The sequence below is a fragment of the Oncorhynchus mykiss genome, chromosome 2, assembly GCF_013265735.2.
Source record: "Oncorhynchus mykiss isolate Arlee chromosome 2, USDA_OmykA_1.1, whole genome shotgun sequence".
In the NCBI taxonomy this organism is placed as follows: domain Eukaryota; kingdom Metazoa; phylum Chordata; class Actinopteri; order Salmoniformes; family Salmonidae; genus Oncorhynchus; species Oncorhynchus mykiss.
The window spans coordinates 78,536,489-78,559,240 of NC_048566.1; the positions used below are offsets into that span (position 1 = coordinate 78,536,489).

Genomic DNA, 22,752 nt, shown 5'->3' on the forward strand with positions numbered 1-22,752 from the left:
CTATTCTTTGGAAGCAGAATAACTTTCGCTTCCCTACAGGCCTGAGGGCACAGACTTTCTAGTAGGCTTAAATTGAAGATATGGCAAATAGGAGTGGCAATATCGTCCGCTATGAACATCAGTATTTTTCCATCCAGGTTGTCAGACCCCGGTGGCTTGTCATTGTTGATAGACAGCAATAATAGTTTCACCTCTTCTACACTCCCTTTAGGGAATTTCCATATATTTGATGCCATTGCATTTGTTCCGTTCCAGCCATTATTATGAGCCGTTCACTCAGCAGCCTCCTGTGGTTCCCATCACCAGCAGTTCTGTCTCATGGCAGGCTCTAGAGCCTGTGTAGGGAGTTATGGAGTTTTTGAATGACTGAAGGAGAGGGATGTTTTTTTATTATTTTTTTGTGTCCCTCTGGATTCATATTTTTTTCCCTTCTTTGTAATTGAAATGACATTTTTTTGCATTTTTTTTTACCACCCCCGTCCAGTTGGTGGCAGCAATACAATAATAGTTGTAAAAGACACAGAGAAGAAGAAGAGAAGCGTAATTTTGGCCATTTCCGTCATTCCAGCCTGCGGTGTCACTCAACAAAATTTGTGGACTAAGCAGTTACTCCAAACATGTCATTCACAACCGTGTAGGGTAGGTGTAAACACCCTGGCTTTGCACGTTCGAAGTATACAATAACGTACGCCTGGATAATGATAACTTTTAAACTGACAACATATGAATGTCACATACACATAACGAGCGTGCAAGTAAAGTTATATTTAGACTCAAGCTAATGCTAGCAGTAGCAGGCTAGCATCTAGCAGACTATTATCCATAACAATGCAGGTACTGGTAGCTAGCTAAGAATATTCCATAACTTGCACGTTTTCTTTGCAATAAGGTAGGTAACGAAAGCTTATTTACAATGGTTTATTTAGCTAGCTCTTTTAGCGAGCATACATTTACAGTGCAACACCAAAGTCGCTCAATGGTTTTGTTGTTGAGGAAACAGAAGGCAGTGAAGCAGCAGCAGTTGTTAGCTACCTAGCTACTTAATTACTCGTTAAGCTTAACAGCTACCACTAGCTAGGTAGCTAACATATCTACGAAGAAGACAACTTGATATAAATGTCTTTCATTTGTCCGTCTGGATTGTACTTGTAATTTATGCCTGGGAAACTATGTAGTCATAGTTATCTACAGTAGGTAACGTTAGCTAACGGCAAATGTTCAAGTCTGCAAACGTTAACTAGCTAACGTAGCTAACTCACGTCTCACAATGGCTAACTAGCTGTCCACTTGTGACATGTTATAATTGACTTACAAAGCTCCCTCACATACCGCTATCTCATGCAGTAGCTAAATCCGTATTAACAGTGTGAACATGCGTTCTTGTTGCATGTGTCAATACTGACTACACAGGAAATCGTTGTTGTGCATGGACCAGGTGAATAGTTGTGGCACTAATTTGAATTTAATGTGTTTTCCAGCTACTGAAAAGTCATATGTCTCATTTGAAGCATAGCCTTTGATATTTAGCTAGATATTGGTGCAGGAAGCTTTCTGATGTTCAGCCATGGATGAAGAAGACAACCAGGATGAGCTGATCAACCGGAATGCCTCACACAGAAAAGAAAAAAGGCCTACAGTATGGGCAATCTCAGGTATGGAATCATATTTCTACATTTTATGAATACCCTAAGGAGTGAATCTGGTTTGGAGTGTTTTTTTCAAACTCTTGCGCATTTACCCCCTTAGTTCAGTTTGTTTGGACTGGTGTGAACACCATTCGCACTCGGGAGCGCAGTAAACCACAAATAGTGGTTTGCTCAGAAAGGGTCTGATTCAATTCGTACTGTGGTGAGGTTTGCTGCAGGTGAGAACCCAGTCCGGACAAAACACAGGAAAATAACCAGAGTCGTGCATTATTATTGGTTATTTGACTGCGAGCATTTGATTAAATGCATGCTGCATCATAACTTAATATCTTTTAAACTTTCTGAGTAAAGCAGCACATTTCTGAGCGCGTCGGATGCAGATTAGGGGAGGCTATACCGGGGATACAGGCTACTGTATAGCCCTTTCACGTCACAGTTAGGGGCTATTGCGCTGTTTCCTCCCGCATGTTGTTGGAAGACCAAAGCTAAAGTCATATGAAGATTTGGACACAGTGACGCTTCATGATAATCATAGATTAATTTAACGTGAGAATTTTTGTCCAATAAACAAATTACTTGCATGGACACATAGTTTTGATTGTTGGTCCCACATTGTCAAATGAAAAACAAAAAACTATGTAACAAATAATCAAATTCTGATTCGAACTACAGCTCAAAACTATGTTTGAAAGCGCCCTTAGTGATTGGCCCTCATCACTACTGGTATTGGAAATAATTGGATTACTTACTCATCTACTTTTATTTGTCAACTTACAGATGAAGACAGCGATGAAGGTGGGGAGGAATCTGAGGGAGCTTCTGACAGTGGTGAGGAGGAGGAAGACCTCCTCGATGGAGAGGAGGAGGAGGAAGACGAGGAGGATGACAGTGATGGTGAGAGACTGTGGAAATGTAGGATTCTGTACTCATGGAAAATAATCAGTAATGGTCCATGGTACGCTTTTAGTATCCAAGGTATAGATCTACCACTTGAGTTTCATAACTTCTGATCATACGACATACTTGTTCCCCAGATGGAGAAGAGGACGATGTGGTAGAGGGTGCGGTGGGGGGAGCGTCTACTGACTTGGCAGGTCTGAGCTCAGACGAGGACAATGAGAAATGCCCCATCTGCCTAAACTCCTTCCACAGCCAGCCCGTGGCCACGCCAGAGAGCTGCGAACACTACTTCTGCCTCGACTGCATCTTGGAGTGGTCCAAGGTGGGTGGGTGACATTAGAGGGTGCAAAATGAGAGGTCAAGGGGTTAAAGCTTTTTATTCACTTAAGTGTTAGTACAGACACAAAATTACCATATTGTCGGAAGAACTAGAAGACACTCACCCGTCAAATTCATGAGCGTCACTGGAACCTTGGTCCAAAGGCGCCACACGTCAGCTTTCACTTTCAGTCCTATAAACAAAGGTTTTGTTAAGACAGATAGTAATTATATGTTAAAGTGTGTCCAAATGTTGTGCCTCCAATCGTGGTTTGTTCTTCCCTCAGAATGCAAACTCCTGTCCTGTGGACAGAATAGTCTTCAATAACATCTACCTGAGAAAATGTTATGGTGGGAAAGTGCAGAAAATGGTGAGTTTTAAAAAACTGACTTTCTCTTGGTGAATGTCTTTTAATTGGCTTCTTTGGTCTTGATTTAATGTTGTGCATGGTGTTTCTGAATGTATTGTTGGAGGGGGGGGGGGGGGGGGGGGGGGGGGTGTTCTGAGAGGTAGAGAAGTAGCTACTACACATGGCATGTGTATTCCTCATGAAGGGTGTTTGATTTATTTTGTGGCAAAGACCATTATGGTTGAAACATTGTACATACAAATATGGGTCATGCATGGGAGCTCCAGACGGTCATTGCCAGACAGCCATTACAGACAGTCATTCTTGTCATTGCTCTATGTGCATGATGATTGAGTGCAGATCACAGTGCAGAAACCAGTGAAGGAGGGCCAGGAGGAGGTGATCGACTTGGAGCTGGAACAGACCAGCTGCGAGGTGTGTGGAGGGAGTGACCGTGAAGACCGCCTGCTGCTCTGTGACGGCTGTGATGCTGGGTGAGACAATTAACACACGCCACCTAGCATTCTGGGATTGTTCCTGATTAATCATACAATCAGGAATATATGTATCTTTATCTAATCATTCCAATTAACCCTTTGCATATTCCTTGGTTTTTATTTTCTGATCATATCCATGTTATCTCATTCTCAACCTTAAACTTTGAAACACTTTATGAATGCAGGACTTGATCATATCCATGTTAATACCTACTTTCTACCACTCCATGTCTGTGCTCCATGGAAGGTACCACATGGAGTGCCTGACCCCCCCGCTGGATGCTGTCCCTGTGGAGGAATGGTTCTGCCCAGAGTGTCAAGCCAACAACCGCCATTCAAGTAATCATACTCAGTACTGACTCATTACGTCTTCCTCTGAGGAATACGTTGACAATATTCTTTGTATAAAGCAATATAAAAAAGTCCTTTTACCAAGATCCCAGAGTTCATCAATGTTATTGCTCCTCAGGGGGTTCAGTGGAAGAGCAGAGCAACACGGAGAGTCTGAGCAGCGCCCGTCCCACAACCAGCCGCTCCCGCCTCCCTGCGGCAGGCCCCACCCGGGCCATTGCCCGCACCCAGCAGAGTGAGAGGGTCCGCGCCAGTGTCAACCACCACCGCATCACCCAGGCACGCATTGCACAGGTTTGGCATGAGGCGTGTTGCTTCCTATTGGCTTCTCTGTTCTGCCTCACTACACTCCGCTCCTCGCCACTAGTGTCAACAGCCCTTACTCTGTAGCTTTGATATGAATTCTGTAATCAAAGATTATTTTGTGAGCAGCATGATAATGTACTTATGAAAAATGATGTTACCCATGTTTTCTCTCCTGGGTTGAAACATGTATGATGTTTTTTTTGTGTAGAATGGTATTACATAACACTTGATTAATGATGACACTGTTATTTTGTCATGTTTGAATGCGCTACTTGCACCAAGTAACATTTGACCTGCAGGTCTAGAATAGAGAGCCAGAGGGTGGTGGTGATGCTGCAGGCTGAGTGATGCTGCAGCCTGCCTCATTAGACGGCTGTGAAGGTCATGTCAAGTAAAGCATGTCCAAAAAGACAGCAGAGAATAGTAGAGTGATGCAGTGTACCTCTGGTCTCAGATCTCCCCCAGCTTTCTGATGCCACAGACCACCTGGCTGGATGAGACTATCAATGCAGTGGTGGCTGGACTCAACACAGCTGTGTACATACGGAACCTCACACCCCGCGTTCCATCCAGTCGACGACGCAGGACAGGTGAAAAAAACGCACGCAGGCACGCACGCACGCACGCAAACCCTACCTGGGTTTTTAAAAGAGATGCATTTGCCCACAGTAAAGCGCAGGAAAGGCCAGAGTAAGAGGTCATCGTCTGCCACGGGTGGTAAGGGCAAAGCTGCAGGCACTGGGGTGAGGAGGAGGAAACGGCGAGTGAGGAGGACCAAGTCCAGAAGGAAACTGGTGAGACTTCAAATTTAACAATTATAACATGAAAAATATAGTGCCTATAACAAAATGACAGAATCAGTGCTCATGTTTAATCTGACTGTGTGTTCCTAGGTGGTGAAAAAGGAAGCTACGTCACGTGGTCGTATAGCCCGTAACCTAGGGATAGGGAAGCCCAAACGGGGCTCGTCCCTTCCCTCTGTGTACCAACCTTCAGAAACCACTCTGGGCAGTATGAGGGCTGACATAGGAGCTGCTTCGCTCTCTGTCTATGGAGACCCCTACGATCTGGACCCCTTCACTAGCAGGTAGGTCTGTCTCAGGCACAACTCACAACTATAAGATAACAGTACTTTATTAATCTAGAGAATAGAGATCTCCATCTAATGCTGACAACAATAATTTCAAACAAAACCATGAAGTGAAAAACTCATAGAAAATAACAGACAATTGTGGAATGGACCTCAACATGGTTCTGAATGTTGATTGGCTGTTGATCCCACCCCAGGGATGATGATGAGGAGGAGCAAGCCTCGGTCACGTCATCACTGCTGGAGGCCAAGAGGCGTGGCTTATCTCGCTCCGCACTCCTCTCACACCAGCCTGTGGCTCGACCAATCACTGCTGGCCTCTCTAGGTACCCCTTCTCATCTCCCAAATTTTATTTTGTTTTGTAGCTCACATTCTTCAATATGATGCATGTCTGACCTGTGGTTGCCATGGGGTTGTAGGTGGGGCTCGAGCCTTCCCCAGTTGGAGGAGGTCGCAGAGGTGGCCCCAGTGCCTGACCTGCTGGGCAGCATCCTATCAGGGCAGAGCATGCTTCTGATGGACAGCTCAGACGTAGTCATTAACAGAGATGGATCCCTCAAGGCTATCAAACCAGGTGAGCAGGCTGCTAGGGTTTCTTACTTTCTTTAGTTCAATCTCTTGTCCTTTTTTTTTTCATTCTTTCTCAGTATTTTGCTGGTTCTGTATCTATTACCTGACTATTTAAGAACTAGTCAATGTTTTATTGCTTGTTAACCATTGATTTTGAAGTCTGTTGGATTATGTGTGTTACACAGCAACATCATGTTGAGTCAGTTATTGTGTTGTGTTTGTGTTGTAGTGGGTTTGTCGTTATCCATGCCCAGCAGCAGTAGGAGCAGCAGCTCTGGTGAATCAGTAGCCCAGCTCCACTCAGAGATGTCCCCTACCACAGCAGCCAGCTCCCTTTGTCTCCCCATTAATGGAGACCTGGTAGCAGGACCCTGCCTGTCCCCTCTCACCCCTTCATCCCCCCACTCCGCCACTTATCCAACTCCCATCCTGAGTCACCCACACGTCCCTGCCCCCTGTAGACCCAGTCCTGGACACAGCCACTGGGAGGACACCGGTGTACTACCCCCCCATGGGACCCAGAGGGCTGCCACCTCCACTCCTACTCCAGACTCTCACTCCAGAGGTAGGGAGATGGTGCCACCACAGCCCCAGGCTAAGAAGGCCGCTGCTAAACCAGTATGGGAAGCACCAGTATTGGTGCTTCCCAGGATACCAAGGATAAAACGGGAGAGCGGTGGCCTGACGAATGGCAATGCCAGCAGAGGGGGTAGTAGTGGTAGTAGTAGCAGTGCTAATGGTAGTGGTAGTAATAGCTTCCCTGATGCCTGTGTGAACAGCCTGGGTGGGAACAGGGGCAGGCAGCAAAGTGTGGACCAGCAGCAGGGCAGGACAGAGGGACAGAGACCAGACAGAGCAGGCCCTTCCTCAGCCTTCTCCAGCTCCTTCTCCTCTTCGTTCTCCTCTTCTGATTCTGCATCTAACCCTGCCCGCACCTCTTCATCAGCATCATCCACGGTGTGCTTCCGGATCAACGCCAGCTCTGTCTGGCACGCCAGAAAGCTTAGCAACGCTTCTGCAATTGTTGCAGCTGGAAACTGTCTAGAACCAGCGTCTCCAGAGGAAGAGAAGGCGAAGAGGAAAAGCGAGGAGCGCAAGAAGAAACAGAATCTACTGACGTCCTCACACACACCGGTCAAAGAGGAGAAGGAAGAGGGGGATATATACGATCCCTTCCATCCAACCGGCTCAGACAGCGAAGCAGAGAGCCATGCTGGGGGGAAATCAACCATGGTGCACAAGGAAGGTCCCAGCCAGCAGGTGAAGGAAGGTCCCAGCCAGCAGGTGAAGGAAGATCCCAGCCAGCAGGTGAAGGAAGGTCCCAGCCAGCAGGTGAAGGAAGGTCCCAGCCAGCAGGTGAAGGAAGGTGCCAGCCAGCAGGTGAAGGAAGGTGCCAGCCAGCAGGTGAAGGAAGGTGCCAGCCAGCAGGTGAAGGAAGGTGCCAGCCAGCAGGTGAAGGAAGGTGCCAGCCAGCAGGTGAAGGAAGGTGCCAGCCAGCAGGTGAAGGAAGGTGCCAGCCAGCAGGTGAAAGCCCTGTCACTGGAGAGGGATGAGGGCTCAGGAGAAGGTCTGGAGGTGAAGAGGGAGCCAGAGAACTCTGACACTGCAAAGCCTGGTCACAGCCCTCACAATGCACCCAGGTCTGTGATGACTGGCACCAGCACACCTCTGTCCCAGAGCCAGGTCCATCTGAAGAGGGAGAGGAATGAGCCAGGGGGTGAGAAAGGGCAGCACAGCCAGACTGGCAACAGTAGAGAGCCCCAGAACCAGCAGACTACTCCTTCCTTATCCAGCTTAGCCTCCAGCCACCACAGAAACAGGATGGTGAAGACTGAGATAAAGTCAGAGCCCCAGGACAGCCCCCCCAGGTCCCCATCCAGGTCTAAATCACACTCCAGGCCCCCAGGCCAGGGGAGGAAGACATCCAAAGGCAGGGGGTCTTCCATGGAGCGGCGGTCTGCCTCAAACAGCCCAGAGGCAGGCAGGAGGAGGGGAGACAAGGCCCCGGACCAGGCAGGGAGGAAGAGACGTTATGAAGGGGGTAGGAGAGGAGACAAGGGGCGAGAGAGTTCTAGGCGTTCGGGATCGAGGGAGAGGAGAAGGACTCGGTCCCCGTCAGACAGCTCTATCTCTGATATCTCTGAGAGGTCTCGCAGGAAGAAGAGACGGTCACGTTCTCCCTCCAAAGACAGGAGGCGCTCCAGGTACTAATGTCATTGTTTGATCATGTTAATTCTGTACACAGTGATTTGGTGGTGTTTAATTATACATGTATTCTCGTATATTTCCTATTATGACAACTATTTCTAATATTTTGATTAAGGTCATGGTCAGGCTCCAGCAGTAGAGAGCGGTCCAAGAGGAAAAAGCAGAGGAGAGGGAGCAGGGAGAGGAACGAGGGCAGAGGGAGTGAAAGAGAGAAGGGTCGCCCGTCAAAGGACAAGAAGCGTGATTGCTCGCAGTCTCGCTCGCGTTCCCGTTCCAGGTCCAGGGAAAGGAGGAAAGACCACTTACGATCACAACCATCATCCTCCAGATCAAAGGACAGGGTTGAGGTGCGGTCGAAAGACCGGAAGAGGCCGAAGTCCAGGTCGCGATCCAGAGAGAGGAGGACAGAAGAGGGGTCACAGAGACCACTAGGGTCTTCCTCAACCACCACCTTCAATAAGCTAGAGGAACAGAAAGAGAAGAAAAAGGTAAAAGTTCTCCCCCGCGTCCCTCTGAAAGAGGAGAGCGAGACTAAAGAAGAGAGGAAAGAGCGAGAGATCAAACAGCAGATGCTTTCCTCAGGACTCAAATCTCTCTCTGTCCTCTCTGCCTCAGAGGTGAAAAAGGAGAGTGACAGCAATGACATTAGAACAGAGAGACTTGCCTCTCTCTCAACAAAACTACTCAATGAGTCTATGTTGCTAAAAGAGATTAAAAAAGAGAAACCTGCCTTTGATATGTTGGAAGAATCACTGGATAGTAAACCAATCAAAAAAGAAAAACCTCTGTCAACATTCAGCACAGTCAAGGACTTGCAACAGCACAAGGAGATCGAAAAAGAACACCCTTCCGCCCTCATAAAGGAGGCGTGCGCAGTCTCCACATCAGACATAGCAGATCAAAAAGATCAGGCGTTAAAGGAAACCATCAAGACTGAGCCCATCTGGCCTGAGCTGCCTCAACACCTAACCTCCAACATCCCTGTTCCCCCCACCCAAACTGGCCAATCCAGCCCAAGCTTCTCAACACTCAGCACACACCTTGTCCTTGCTCCTCCTCAGGCTGCTGAGAGTATAGCCAGCCAGCAGGGGACCCCATCCCTGATTCCTCCAGTACCAGAGGCCCTCACAGAGACTCCTCCACTAGTCCAACCCATCTCAGTGAACCCAGAGAAGCACGAGGTAGAGGAGCCTTCAGACGATGACATGGACGTGGACATGATGCTGGACAGCCTGGACTATGTGAAGACGGAGCCAGGAGGAGAGAGTGGGGAGGCTGGGGTCAAACAGGAGAAGGAAGGAGAGGGAGAGAAGGGGAAGACTGGGGGAGAACTGGTGCCAGTCACGGCAGGTGCCAAGGCCAAACCCTCGGTGAAGAGGGTCACCTGGAACCTGCAGGAGCCAGAGGGGCCACAGCCAGAGAAGACTGGCACTAGTGAGTTTTTTTTATTGTACCCTTTTAAAACATTTAAGCATACCATAACCTAGATTGGCACAATTAGAGCCCTTACGTGTTAAATTACATCAATCAACAATTTGTAGTCAACTCTTTGACTCTGGTTCAGAAACAACCTCTAATTCACTTAACACAGAGAGGGTCATAGCTCTTCAATTAGGAACAGCTAGTTAAGATGTGTTGTTTTTGCCTTCGTCTCAGAGCTGTCCCTCTACAAACTGAAGCTAAAACAGGAGGGAGCTCGCAGACCTGCCTCTTCCACCCAGGCATCCAGTCAGGTACGGCTCATTACGTTGACCGTGCCTACTTACCTAGATAGCTGATTTGTTCTGTGTGGTGTGAGGTCAGTGCTTAGCTTCAGGCCTCTACCGCTGTATGCTGTCTTTCTTTCCTGCTAATGTGTAGTTATGATCAATCAGTAAACTGGCAGTTCATTAAGAAACGACACCTAGTCACGGCATCATGTCAATATCAAGTAGATGTTCTGTTGATCTTTACAGATATCTGTGATTTAGTGCTCAAAACCTTCAGTACAAACTATTCCTGTAATAAACATGCACCTCTCCTAAAAGGCCACAAGGTAGCAGACTGTCCGTTTTGACTCGGAGTGCAGTTGTGGCGTGTCAGTGGATAGCCAGTGCAGATCAAATAGGGCCCAAGAGAGATCATGTGACTGAAACTTGAACTGATAGAGGGTTTTATGGTGAAATGAAAGTAGAAACCTTGCAAGGGAAATCAAAACTGGAGCAAAGTTACGTCACAAAGGCTATGTGCTGATAATACCTTAACACAATAACATATTTTCTGATAGGGCGTGTTGAGGCAAGAGATGGTTGAGATTTATGCCCTGGTTAGGTCATATTTCTGTTGTGAATATGAACATGACATTAAATTTAAATAAAAATGTTATTGTGCTGTAATTTAGCAACACATCAACTTGTGTTGCTTAATTTATTTTTTATAATTCACCCTCAACATAAATACACAGTTTAAGTTGATGTTAAACTTGCCCACACATCTCAAATTGGGATTTGTCCAATAATCAAAAGGCTTACATGTGAAGATTGCCTCATCTAAATATTTCCACCTATAGGAGGCTCCCTTGGGGGCTACGTCACTCACTGACCCCAAGGTCCAGAGCACCAAGAGGGGCAGTGTGTCCATAATGCTCCCTAGTGCCATTTCCAGCTCCAGCAGCCTAACCAACGTAGTGCTGTCTAAACCTGGGCAGGAGGAACCCAACGAAGACCTGGGAGAGGATGATGTTTCTAGGAACGATAAGGTGAGTCTGAGAGGAGGAAGGAAAATGATGGTCTTCAAAAGGATCGATGCACATTTGGGTGATATCAGTAGCAGCTGTCCTAGGTCCCTTACTTTTAAAAATCTTTACTAACAACATGCCACTGGCTTTGAGTAAAGCCAGTGTGTCTATGTATGCGGATGACTCAACACTATACACGTCAGCTTCTACAGCGACTGAAATGACTGCAACACTTAAGAGCTGCAGTTCATTTCAGAATGGGTGGCAAGGAATAAGTTAAATATTTCAAAAAGGAAAAGCATTGTATTGGAACAAATCATTCACTAAACCCTAAACCTCAACTAAATTGTGTAATGAATAATGTGGAAATTGAGCAAGTTGAGGTGACTAAACTGCTGGAGTAACCCTCTATTGTAAACTGTTATGGCCCAAAAATATTGATACAACAGTAGCTAAGATGGGGAGAAGTCTGTCCAAAAGAAAACACTGTTCTGCCTTAACAGCACTATCAACAAGGCAGTTTCTACAGACTAGAGGTTGACCGATTAATCGGAATGGCTGATTAATTAGGGCCGATTTCAAGTTTTCATAACAATCGGTAATCTGCATTTTTGGACACTGATCATGGCCGATTACATTGCACTCCATCCACGAGTAGACTGCGTGGCAGGCTGACTACCTGTTATGTGAGTGCAGCAAGGAGCCAAGGTAAGGTGCTAGTTAGCATTAAACGTATCTTATAAAAAAAACAATCAATCTTAACATAATCACTAGTTAACTACACATGGTTGATGATATTACTAGTTTATCTAGCTTGTCCTGCGTTGCATATAATCGATGCGGTGCCTGTTAATTTATCATTGAATCACAGCCTACTTCGCCAAACGGGTGATGATTTAACAAGCACATTCGCGAAAAAAGCACTGTCATTGCACCAATGTGTACCTAAACATTAACGGCATTCTTAAAATCAATACGCAAGTATATATTTTTAATCCTGCATATTTAGTTAATATTGCCTGCTAACATGAATTTATTTTAACTAGGGAAATTGTGTCCCTTCTCTTGCGTTCTGTGCAAGCAGAGTCAGGGTATATGCAGCAGTTTGGGCCGCCTGGCTCGTTGCGAACTGTGTAAAGACCATTTCTTCCTAACAAAGACAGCCAACTTCACCAAACGGGATGATTTAACAAAAGCGCATTTGTGAAAAAAGCACAATCGTTGCACGAATGTACCTAACCATGAACATCAATGCCTTTCTTAAAATCAATACACAGAAGTATATATATTTTTAAACCTGCATATTTAGTTAAAAGAAATTCTTGTTAGCAGGCAATATTAAACTAGGGAAATTGTGTCACTTCTCTTGCTTTCATTGCACGCAGAGTCAGGGTATGCAACAGTTTGGGCTGCCTGGCTCGTTGCGAACTAATTTGCCAGAATTTGACGTAATTATGGCATAACATTGAAGGTTGTGCAATGTAACAGCAATATTTAGACTTATTGATGCCACCCGTTAGATATATCATTTTCGAAATGATAGTTTCCAGATTTGACCATATTAATGACCTAAGGCTCATATTTCTGTGTGTTATTATATTATAATTAAGTCTATGATTTGATAAAGCAGTCTAACTGAGCGGTGGTAGGCAGCAGCAGGCTCGTAAGCAATCATTCAAACAGCACTTTACTGCGTTTGCCAGCAGCATTGCGCTGTTTATGACTTCAAGCCTATCAACTCCCGAGATTAGGCTGGCAATGCTAAAGTACCTATTAGAACATCCAATAGTCAAAGGTATATGAAATACAAATGGTATAGAGAGAAATAGTCCTTTTATAACTACAACCTAAAACGTCTTACCTGGGAATATTGAAGACTCATGTTAAAAGGAACCACCAGCTTTCATATGTTCTCATGTTCTGAGCAAGGAACATAAACATTAGCTTTTTTACATGGCACATATTGCATTTTTACTTTCTTCTCCAACACTACTGGCACACAGCTCAGACACCCATGCATACCCCACAAGACATATGCCACCAGAGGTCTCGTCATAGTCCACAACAGCCTATGGCAAGCGCACATTACTACATACAGAGTCTTGCGAAAGTATTCACCCCTCTTTGCATTTTTCTTATTTTGTTGCCTTACAATCTGAAATTAAAATGGGTTTTTGGGGGGTTTGTATCATTTGATTTACACAACACACATTGAAGATGTAAAATATTTTTTATTTTGAAACAAACTATTTACCCCCCCCCCCCCCCCAAAGTCAATACTTTCTAGAGCCTCCTTTTGGGTGGGATCTGCTGGTGTACAGCAATCTTTAAGTTATACCATAGATTCTCAATTAGATTGAAGTCTGGGCTTTGACTATGCCATTCCAATATGTTTCCCCTTAAACCACTAAAGTGTTGCTTTAGCAGTATGCTTAGGGTCATTGTCCTGCTGGAAGGTGAACCTTCGTCCCAGTCTCAAATCTCTAGAAGACAGAAAAAGGTTTCCCTCAAGAATTACCCTGTATTTAGCACCATCCATCATTCCTTCAATTCTGACCAGTTTCCCAGTCCCTGCTGATGAAAAACATCCCCACAGCATGATGCTGCCACCACCATGCTTCACTGTGGGGATGATATTCTCTGGGTGATGAGAGGTGTTGGGTTTGCGCCAGACATATAATTTTCCTTGATGGCCTTCTTCTATATGTTTGGGGTGTCTCCCACATGGCTTTTGGCGAACACCAAATGTGTTTGCTTATTTTTTCCCTAATCAATGGCTTTTTTCTGGCCACTCTTCCGTAAAGCCCAGCTCTGTGAAGTGTGCGGCTTAAAGTGGTCCTATGGACAGATGCTCCACAGCGGAGATTGGAGTTTTGCAGCTCCTTAAGGGTTATCTTTGGTCTCTTTGTCTCTGATTAATGCCCTCCTTGCCTGGTCTGAGATTTGGTGGGCTGCCCTCTTGTCAGGTTTGTTGTGGTGCCATAGTCTTTCCATTTTTTAATAATGGATTTAATGGTGCTCTGTGGGATGTTCAAAGGTTCAGATTTTTTTAAAAATAAAAACCTTGATCAGTACTTCTCCACAACTTTGTCCCTGACCTGTTTGGAGATCTCCTTGGTCTTCATTGCTTGGTGGTGCCCCTTGTGGTGTTGCAGACTCTGGGGCCTTTCAGAACAGGCGTGTATATACAGTGCCTTGCGAAAGTATTCGGCCCCCTTGAACTTTGCGACCTTTTGCCACATTTCAGGCTTCAAACATTAAGATATACAACTGTATTTTTTTGTGAAGAATCAACAACAAGTGGGACACAATCATGAAGTGGAACAACATTTATTGGATATTTCAAACTTTTTTAACAAATCAAAAACTGAATAATTGGGCGTGCAAAATTATTCAGCCCCCTTAAGTTAATACTTTGTAGCGCCACCTTTTGCTGTGATTACAGCTGTAAGTCGCTTGGGGTATGTCTCTATCAGTTTTGCACATCGAGAGACTGACATTTTTTCCCCATTCCTCCTTGCAAAACAGCTCGAGCTCAGTGAGGTTGGATGGAGAGCATTTGTGAACAGCAGTTTTCAGTTCTTTCCACAGATTCTCGATTGGATTCAGGTCTGGACTTTGACTTGGCCATTCTAACACCTGGATATGTTTATTTTTGAACCATTCCATTGTAGATTTTGCTTTATGTTTTGGATCATTGTCTTGTTGGAAGACAAATCTCCGTCCCAGTCTCAGGTCTTTTGCAGACTCCATCAGGTTTTCTTCCAGAATGGTCCTGTATTTGGCTCCATCCATCTTCCCATCAATTTTAACCATCTTCCCTGTCCCTGCTGAAGAAAAGCAGGCCCAAACCATGATGCTGCCACCACCATGTTTGACAGTGGGGATGGTGTGTTCAGCGTGATGAGCTGTGTTGCTTTTACGCCAAACATAACGTTTTGCATTGTTGCCAAAAAGTTCAATTTTGGTTTCATCTGACCAGAGCACCTTCTTCCACATGTTTGGTGTGTCTCCCAGGTGGCTTGTGGCAAACTTTAAACAACACTTTTTATGGATATCTTTAAGAAATGGCTTTCTTCTTGCCACTCTTCCAGAAAGGCCAGATTTGTGCAATATACAACTGATTGTTGTCCTATGGACAGAGTCTCCCACCTCAGCTGTAGATCTCTGCAGTTCATCCGGAGTGATCATGGGCCTCTTGGCTGCATCTCTGATCAGTCTTCTCCTTGTATGAGCTGAAAGTTTAGAGGGACGGCCAGGTCTTGGTAGTTTTGCAGTGGTCTGATACTCCTTCCATTTCAATATTATCGCTTGCACAGTGCTCCTTGGGATGTTTAAAGCTTGGGAAATCTTTTTGTATCCAAATCCGGCTTTAAACTTCTTCACAACAGTATCTCGGACCTGCCTGGTGTGTTCCTTGTTCTTCATGATGCTCTCTGCGCTTTTAACGGACCTCTGAGACTATCACAGTGCAGGTGCATTTATACGGAGACTTGATTACACACAGGTGGATTGTATTTATCATCATTAGTCATTTAGGTCAACATTGGATCATTCAGAGATCCTCACTGAACTTCTGGAGAGAGTTTGCTGCACTGAAAGTAAAGGGGTTGAATAATTTTGCACGCCCAATTTTTCAGTTTTTGATTTGTTAAAAAAGTTTGAAATATCCAATAAATGTCGTTCCACTTCATGATTGTGTCCCACTTGTTGTTGATTCTTCACAAAAAAATACAGTTTTATATCTTTATGTTTGAAGCCTGAAATGTGGCAAAAGGTCGCAAAGTTCAAGGGGGCCGAATACTTTCGCAAGGCACTGTATATATACTGAGATCATGTGACACTTAGATTGCACGCAGGTGGACTTTATTTAATTAATTATGTGACTTCTGAAGTAAATTGGTTGCACCCGATCTTATTTCGGGGCTTCATAGCAAAGGGGGTGAATACATACTGTATGCACATTACTTTTACTTGTACTTTTTTTTGTAATTTGGACTATTTTGTATATGTCCATTACATGAAATCCAAATAAAAATCCATTTAAATTACAGGTTGTAATGCAACAAAATAGGAACCACGCCAAGGGGGTGAATACTTTTGTAAAGCACTGTCGAGCCATGACTAAACTCTATTCCACATCAAGAATAGGGGCCTGAAGGACACACTTGATGTGTTGTGAAATCTGTTGTGAATGTATTGTAAGAATATAAGTGCCTTAATTTTGCTGGACCCCGGGAGGAGTAGCTGCTGCATTGGCAACAGCCAATACTTGTTGCAAGTGAATTACCAGTCCCCTGGTAATATGTAAATACATGGCTCTCGGCCCCTTTTATAGTTGTGTGTGTTGACCAATCCCTGGTTTCTGTCCACAGTACATAAAGAAGCTCCACATGCAGGAGAGAGCCATAGAGGAGGTGAAGCTGGCTATCAAGCCATTCTACCAGAAGAGAGACATCACTAAGGACGAATACAAGGATATCGTACGCAAGGCTGTCCAGAAGGTACACCTGATCATTGGCTAAAAATGTGTCATGTGGTTTGCAATGATAAATTAAAATGAGTTTTTATGGAAACTGGAGAACATGCACATAATAATGTACCAAAGATGTTAATCATGGGAGTGAATCTTTGGATCAAGTGTCTTTCATTGGTTGATGTAAGGCAGGGGTGGACAACTGGCGGCCATGCAGCCCCCTTTTTGAAGGCCTCTCGGACCAATTGGTTGTGCATCAGCAGTTTTTCCTCTTATGTCAGTCACTGATGGTTAGTCAATTAGCTCATGTTAGCTAACATTTTTTAGATTACAAAGTTAGTTTACTGGCCAGCTATCTAAACTTGTTATCATGGTCAAATTACCAGCCTTGTGATTTTGTTAGTCACTCTCACTTAGATATCATATTCAAAACTGCAAACATTTCTCTCTACCCTATAGCAAAATGTGTAGAATTGCAGGAAATTAACTCTAAAACGTATAAAATGTGAAATGTTTCTCTGCTGTCAAGATGGGGGCCACTAAAATGTCAAATGTTTTGCTCGCAATGGGGGGGGGGGGGGGGGGGGGGGGTACTGATGTGGGTAAGCAGACACGCGAGCAACTGCAGCCCTTCATGAGTTCAGATTGTGGCCCACACCCCCATAAACGTTGCCCATCCCTGATATAAGGGCTTGCCCCGACATGTGCAATATGAGAGTTTAGATTTACAATAATCGACTGAGTCTTACTCTAATTCTTGCAGAAAGACAGCCATTGTGTTTCACTGTGGATTTAAATATAGTAATTTGACTGTGCTTGTACATTGCTTCACTAACATGCATGTGATTTTGTTTTCCATTGCATTTCCAGGTCTGCCATAGTAAGAGTGGGGCGATCAACCCAGTAAAAGTGGCCAACCTGGTCAAAGCCTACGTGGACAAATACAAACACTCCAGGAAACACAGGAAAGTAGAGGATGGAGGGAAGACACAGGAGGCAGAAACGGATAGAACAAATGACCCAGAGACCCCATGAGGACCCCACATTCATCCACACGCCCTGGAGACTCAGCTATTTTCACACTAATTTGATTATTTCTGTTATCAAATTGTCATAGGTTGTTAGGGGACTCAAGGACTTTGAGAAATACTGCCTCCAGATTGGCTATTTTATTCATTGTTTTTGGGGATTATAAAGTTGTTACATTATGTTCATAGTAATTCACCATCTCACAAAATAATGGAAGAGCCTTTTCATTGAAAGATGTGGAAATAACTTAGTGGACCCAATGTGGTCTTGCACTTTGATTACCACCGACTGACAAGCATTTGTTTTTGAATTGGATTTGTTTCAACATTCACACAAGGCCAGACCATCTCCATGCACTTTGTTTTCATGGTCTAGCATGGTCTACTCTTGGAGAGGTTCCCACAGAGATTCTGTCTTAAACAGACAGCTCTGTCAAATAGCCTTTCCATCAAGAGAGATTGAGGAATAATGTGAATGAGCTTTTTTTTTACAGGCAAAATGTCTGACAAGAAGCAGTGCTGACTTTTTTTAAAAATGGTGTATTTTGTATGGGAGAGGGGTGTTTATCTGTGGCATGAGTCCTAATTCTGTGGTGTCAAAGTTCAATGCTGTCATTGACATATTAGAAGAAGAAAATAATGCCACAGTGCAGAAAAATACATGTATGCAATTTTGTAGAGTAGGAAAGTTATTTCTGATTTTAGATTTGGTGTAAATCTAGATTTTGGATTCACCATGTACGCCCTTCCAGTTGCGTTAGCTTCCTACTGGGTATTCACAAATGTATACTGTGGATGGTTCTGGAGGAAGTTTGTTGTTTTTGTGAATGTCTCTGTGCTATGGGATGTGGGTCCGATGGAGTGCTGGTTGGCAAACGGTACAGTTAGGCTCTTAAGTTGACCAGTTTCTCACAGCAGGAAAATAGTCTTGTAGCAACAGGAAATTTGAATTATAACTAAATACCATTTTTGTAGGGGTTGATACGTTTTTAGTTTAGGCAAATCAAGCCTGAAATTTTAAAGTGGAAATATCAAACTTTAGAAGCCTTTTTAAACCACGAATACTCTGCATGTTTGCATTTCCTGCTGTGCCTTGAAATGTCCTGCAACAACAGGGTGATCAAGTTAAGATCCTACATCTGTATGTGGCTACACATAGTGGCTGTCTTGAGTGGTGTTCAGATTGAGTCAACGCTCCTCTGGTGTCTCTTGGCAGAATACCCGAGATAACACAACTCAGACTTCCCATAAAACATGGTTGTTGATAAAGTTTCTGTTATGTGTGCATTTTCTCAAATTCAGACTAGGCCCAAAGTGTCTACTGGTTTTAATTCTAATTTTACTTCAGCTATTGACTAAGACATAGGAAACTAGGTGAGACTTTAATTAATCAATTGACAAGTAATTTGCCAAGGAGGAATGAAAACCTGCAGCCCTAGGGGACAGGAGTTTAATAAGTTTTGAAGCTGAGTGAATTCTGCACCTTCACCATTCTTTTCTGTTATTTTACAGTTATTTCAGAGTCAAGTGGCTAGTCCTGTTGTGTATTGGTATGATAAGCTATAGCATAAGACAAAGCAGACAATGCCCGTCTTGCAGCTTAATGTTTGCAGTTATTCACACTTGATTATGAACTCAACTAGTTGCTCACATTTCCTTTGAAAGATTGTCTGATTCAAAAAGAAAAGGTTCCAATTTGAATAACATTTGCAAAAACAAACTGATTTTGTTTCGTTACTTACAAATATCACTATACTAGTCGTGGGGAGTGTGTGCATGGTTAAATAGCTAACAGTCCGTAGTCAGGGCCAGGATGTTTTTGATGACTACATGACCTGATTATAAAAAAACAAAAACAAAGGCCCAACGTTTTTCCTAGTCAGGTGGCGTGGGTGGGAGAAACTGGCCCTAGTCATACTGTATGCAATTCATGTCATCCTTAACACTGTTTCTCATTGGAGGAGGTGTTTGGCTTCCTTCCTGCTAATGAATACTGCTGTCCACTGTGCCTCAAAACAGTTGGCCTTCTCAATTTATTTTCAGATTCCTCTTAATCTCTTCTAAAATGTTCTATGTAGAAAAATGCTTGACACTGTCACCCTATCTTTTCCTTTTTTGTAATTGACGTGTCCATACTGTGTGTGTTCAGTAGACCGGGTGTGTGTGGACCTGCCTTTGGCTAAGCTTGTCTTGTCCTGCACCTTGGACTTTACGATAAAAATGTCAAATCAATCCTGGAATATTATCCTCTTGGCACTTAGGATTGGATAGGTATATCAGAGGGCAACATGGAGCTATTATTGAATTGTGTATGCTGTACCTATCTGATCCTTTCAGATGTACTTGAAGTGTTCAGGGGTTGATTGGATTTGAGCATGTACTGTACCTTTTTTCTTCCCTCATTTACTTGACACTTAGGACAAGTGCTTCAAAAGGGGAACACAAAATTACAACTAAGTGAAATAAAAGTAAGATTTGTCACAATTTACATTTTGCTCTGATCATGTTTTACTAACATGCTAAATTTAAGGGATAACTTTTGTGACCGTATGGGCAACATTTTGGAAAGGAACCCACAGTTATAATACCATAATATTTTACGTGAGGGTATTACACATTTTTACAATTTCCTCTCAAACTGTGATGAAATGATGAGAGAGGGGTATTTCACCAGGATTGGGGTTATATTCATTCCAGTTCAATTCCTGTCAACTTTTAAAGCAGCCATGACATTTCTCCATAGGAATGCATTTCAATGCCTGAATTGGCTGGAATGGTGGAAACCCCAATCCTGCCTGATTTCCACTATTCTGCTGTAGGTTTCTCTGAGCAATGGTTTGTTGCTCTATACTGAGCCAGTGGAGAGGTTTTTTCTTTCCGGCCCTGGCAGGTCTGTATTATCCTTACTGCTGCCTTGACTATAGCTCACTGGGCCTGGGCCAGACTACTCGAGGTCTCACTGGGCCTGGGCCAGACTACTCGAGGTCTCACTGGGCCTGGGCCAGACTACTCGAGGTCTCACTGGGCCTGGGCCAGACTACTCGAGGTCTCACTGGGCCTGGGCCAGACTACTCAAGGTCTCACTGGGCCTGGGACAGACTACTCACGGTCTCACTGGGCCTGGGCCAGACTACTGGATGTGTCACTGGGCCTGGGCCAGACTACTGGACCTCTCACTGGGCCTGGGCCAGACTACTGGACGTCTCACTGGGCCAGACGACTGGAGGTCCCATTGGGCCTGGGCCAGACTACTGGAGGCCCACTCAAATGTTTGTACATATTTTTCTGGGACATTGTAATTAATAATAAAAAATACAATTATCTCTAAAGTTATTTCTTATTTCATTTATCAAAAGAAGAGCTATTATAAGATAAGTGGCCCTCTGTAGCTCAATTGGTAAAGCATGGTGCTTGCAATGCCAGGATAGCGAGTTAGATTCCTAGGACCCCCCCCCCCCCATACGTAAAAACATGTATACACTCATGACTAAGTTGGTTGGATAAAAGTGTCTGCTAAATGGCATATACTTTATTATAATTTCCAGGGTATTATTTTGGTGCCTCAAAGTTTTTATCTAAAGTAATTATAGAATCTCTTTAAATGCTCGCTTCTCGTGTTCATACAAGGTTACAAGGTTACAACAAACTAAACCCTACCAAACAAGTGTCTTTGTCCAAACAGCCTTCACTTACCCTAGAATGTGTTATTTAAGTTAAACATTATCACTTTTACCTAGCTACTGTGCTATGACAAGACAGCATTACTTCAAAAAAAGTGCAGTAGACTAAAACAGGCCAGTGACTGACTAGTGACTAGTACTAGCAGTGAAAATCTCTGCCTGCAAAGTGATGGCATTCCTAGATGAAACCAGTGTTCAATACAGTTGGTCCATTTTCAGCATATTCAGTCAATATTCAGTCAAGGAAATCAGTCAATTGAAATAAATAAATTGGGCCCTGTATGGATTTCACATGACTGGGCAGGGGTGTAGCTACTGGGGAGCAAGGCCCAGCCAATCAGAATGAGTTTTTCCCCACAGAAGCACTTTATTACAGACAGAAATACTCCTCAGCACCCCGCCTCTCCCTTCAGACGATCCCGCAGGTGAAGAAGCCAGATGTGGAGGTCCTGGGCTGGTGTGGTTACACATGGTCTGCGGTTGTGAGGCTGGTTGGACGCACTGCCAAATTCTCTAAAACAAGATTGGAGGCAGGTTATGGTATAGAAATTAACATTACATTCTCTGGCAACAGCTCTGGTGGACATTCCTGCAGTCAGCATGCCAATTGCGTGTTCCCTCAAAACTTGAGACGTCTGTGGCATTGTGTTGTGTGACAAAACTCCACATTTTAAAGTGGCCTTTTATTGTCCCCATCATAAGGTTCACCTGTGTAATGATCATACTGTTTAATCAGATTCTTGATATGCCATAACTGTCAGGTGGATCAATTATATTGGCAAAGGAGAAATGCTCACTAACAGGGATGTAATGAAATTTGTGCACAAAATATGAGAGAAATATGTATGGAACATTTCTGAGATTTTTTATTTCAGCTCATGAAACATGGGACCAACACTATACAGTGAGGGAAAAAAGTAATTGATTGCTGATTTTGTACATTTGCCCACTGACAAAGAAATGATCAGTCTATAATTTTAATGGTAGGTTTATTTGAACAGTGAGTGACAGAATAACGCATGTCACAAATGTTAGAAATTGATTTGCATTTTAATGAGGGAAAGAAGTATTTTTAAATATTTAATTAAAAAAAAAATGTTACCCCTTTTTTCTCCCCAATTTCGTGGTATCCAATTGTTGTAGTAGTTGTCTCATTGTTACAACTCCCGTACGGGCTCGGGAGAGACGAAGGCTGAATGTCATGCGTCCTCCGATACACAACCCAACCAGCCGTACTGCTTCTTAACACAGCGCGCATCCAACCCGGAAGCCAGCCACACCAATGTGTCGGAGGCTACACCGTGCACCTGGCAACCTTGGCTAGCTAGCGCGCACTGCGCCCGGCCCGCCACAGGAGTCGCCGGTGCGCAATGAGACAAGGAGATCACTACCGACCAATCCCTCCCTAACCCGGACAACGCTAGGCCAATTGTGCGTCGCCCCACGGACCTCCCGGTCGCGGCCGGTTACGACAGAGCCTGGGCGCGAACCCAGGGACTCTGATGGCACAGCTGGCACTGCAGTACAGCGCCCTTAACCACTGCGCCACCCGGGAGGCCGGAAATAAGTATTTGACCCCCTCTCAATCAGAAAGATCTCAGGTAACAAACTGAGA

General features: G+C 44.3%; 1 protein-coding gene across 4 annotated transcripts; it reads left to right on the forward strand.

The window, feature by feature from the left end:
* The first annotated feature begins 538 nt into the window (after positions 1-538).
* LOC110502110 (PHD and RING finger domain-containing protein 1) lies at positions 539-20,780 on the forward strand. Of its 4 annotated transcripts, none has more exons than XM_036956316.1 (19): positions 539-639; positions 1,528-1,652; positions 2,424-2,540; positions 2,681-2,868; positions 3,152-3,235; positions 3,575-3,708; positions 3,959-4,050; positions 4,181-4,356; positions 4,823-4,958; positions 5,038-5,162; positions 5,262-5,455; positions 5,656-5,784; positions 5,879-6,033; positions 6,259-8,233; positions 8,353-9,671; positions 9,894-9,970; positions 10,786-10,974; positions 16,329-16,457; positions 17,300-20,780. In XM_036956316.1, the coding sequence occupies exons 2-19, from the start codon at positions 1,565-1,567 to the stop codon at positions 17,462-17,464; spliced, it is 5,472 nt and encodes a 1,823-aa protein (XP_036812211.1). In that variant the 5' UTR covers positions 539-639; positions 1,528-1,564; the 3' UTR covers positions 17,465-20,780. The 4 variants fall into 4 exon arrangements, with proteins under 4 accessions (XP_036812211.1, XP_036812192.1, XP_036812196.1 ...); XM_036956297.1 differs by having other exon boundaries at positions 544-639; positions 1,479-1,652; XM_036956310.1 differs by having other exon boundaries at positions 562-889; positions 1,479-1,652.
* The last annotated feature ends 1,972 nt before the right edge of the window (positions 20,781-22,752 follow it).

What these genes read in the sequence shown, in the direction of transcription:
- LOC110502110 (XM_036956316.1), top strand. Translation starts at nt 1,565, where the DNA reads ATGGATGAAGAAGACAACCAGGATGAGCTGATCAACCGGAATGCCTCA. An exon ending in GCCAGAGAAGACTGGCACTA is followed by an intron (nt 9,672 to 9,893) that starts GTGAGTTTTTTT and finishes CCTTCGTCTCAG; the next exon opens with AGCTGTCCCTCTACAAACTG. An exon ending in TACGCAAGGCTGTCCAGAAG is followed by an intron (nt 16,458 to 17,299) that starts GTACACCTGATC and finishes TTGCATTTCCAG; the next exon opens with GTCTGCCATAGTAAGAGTGG.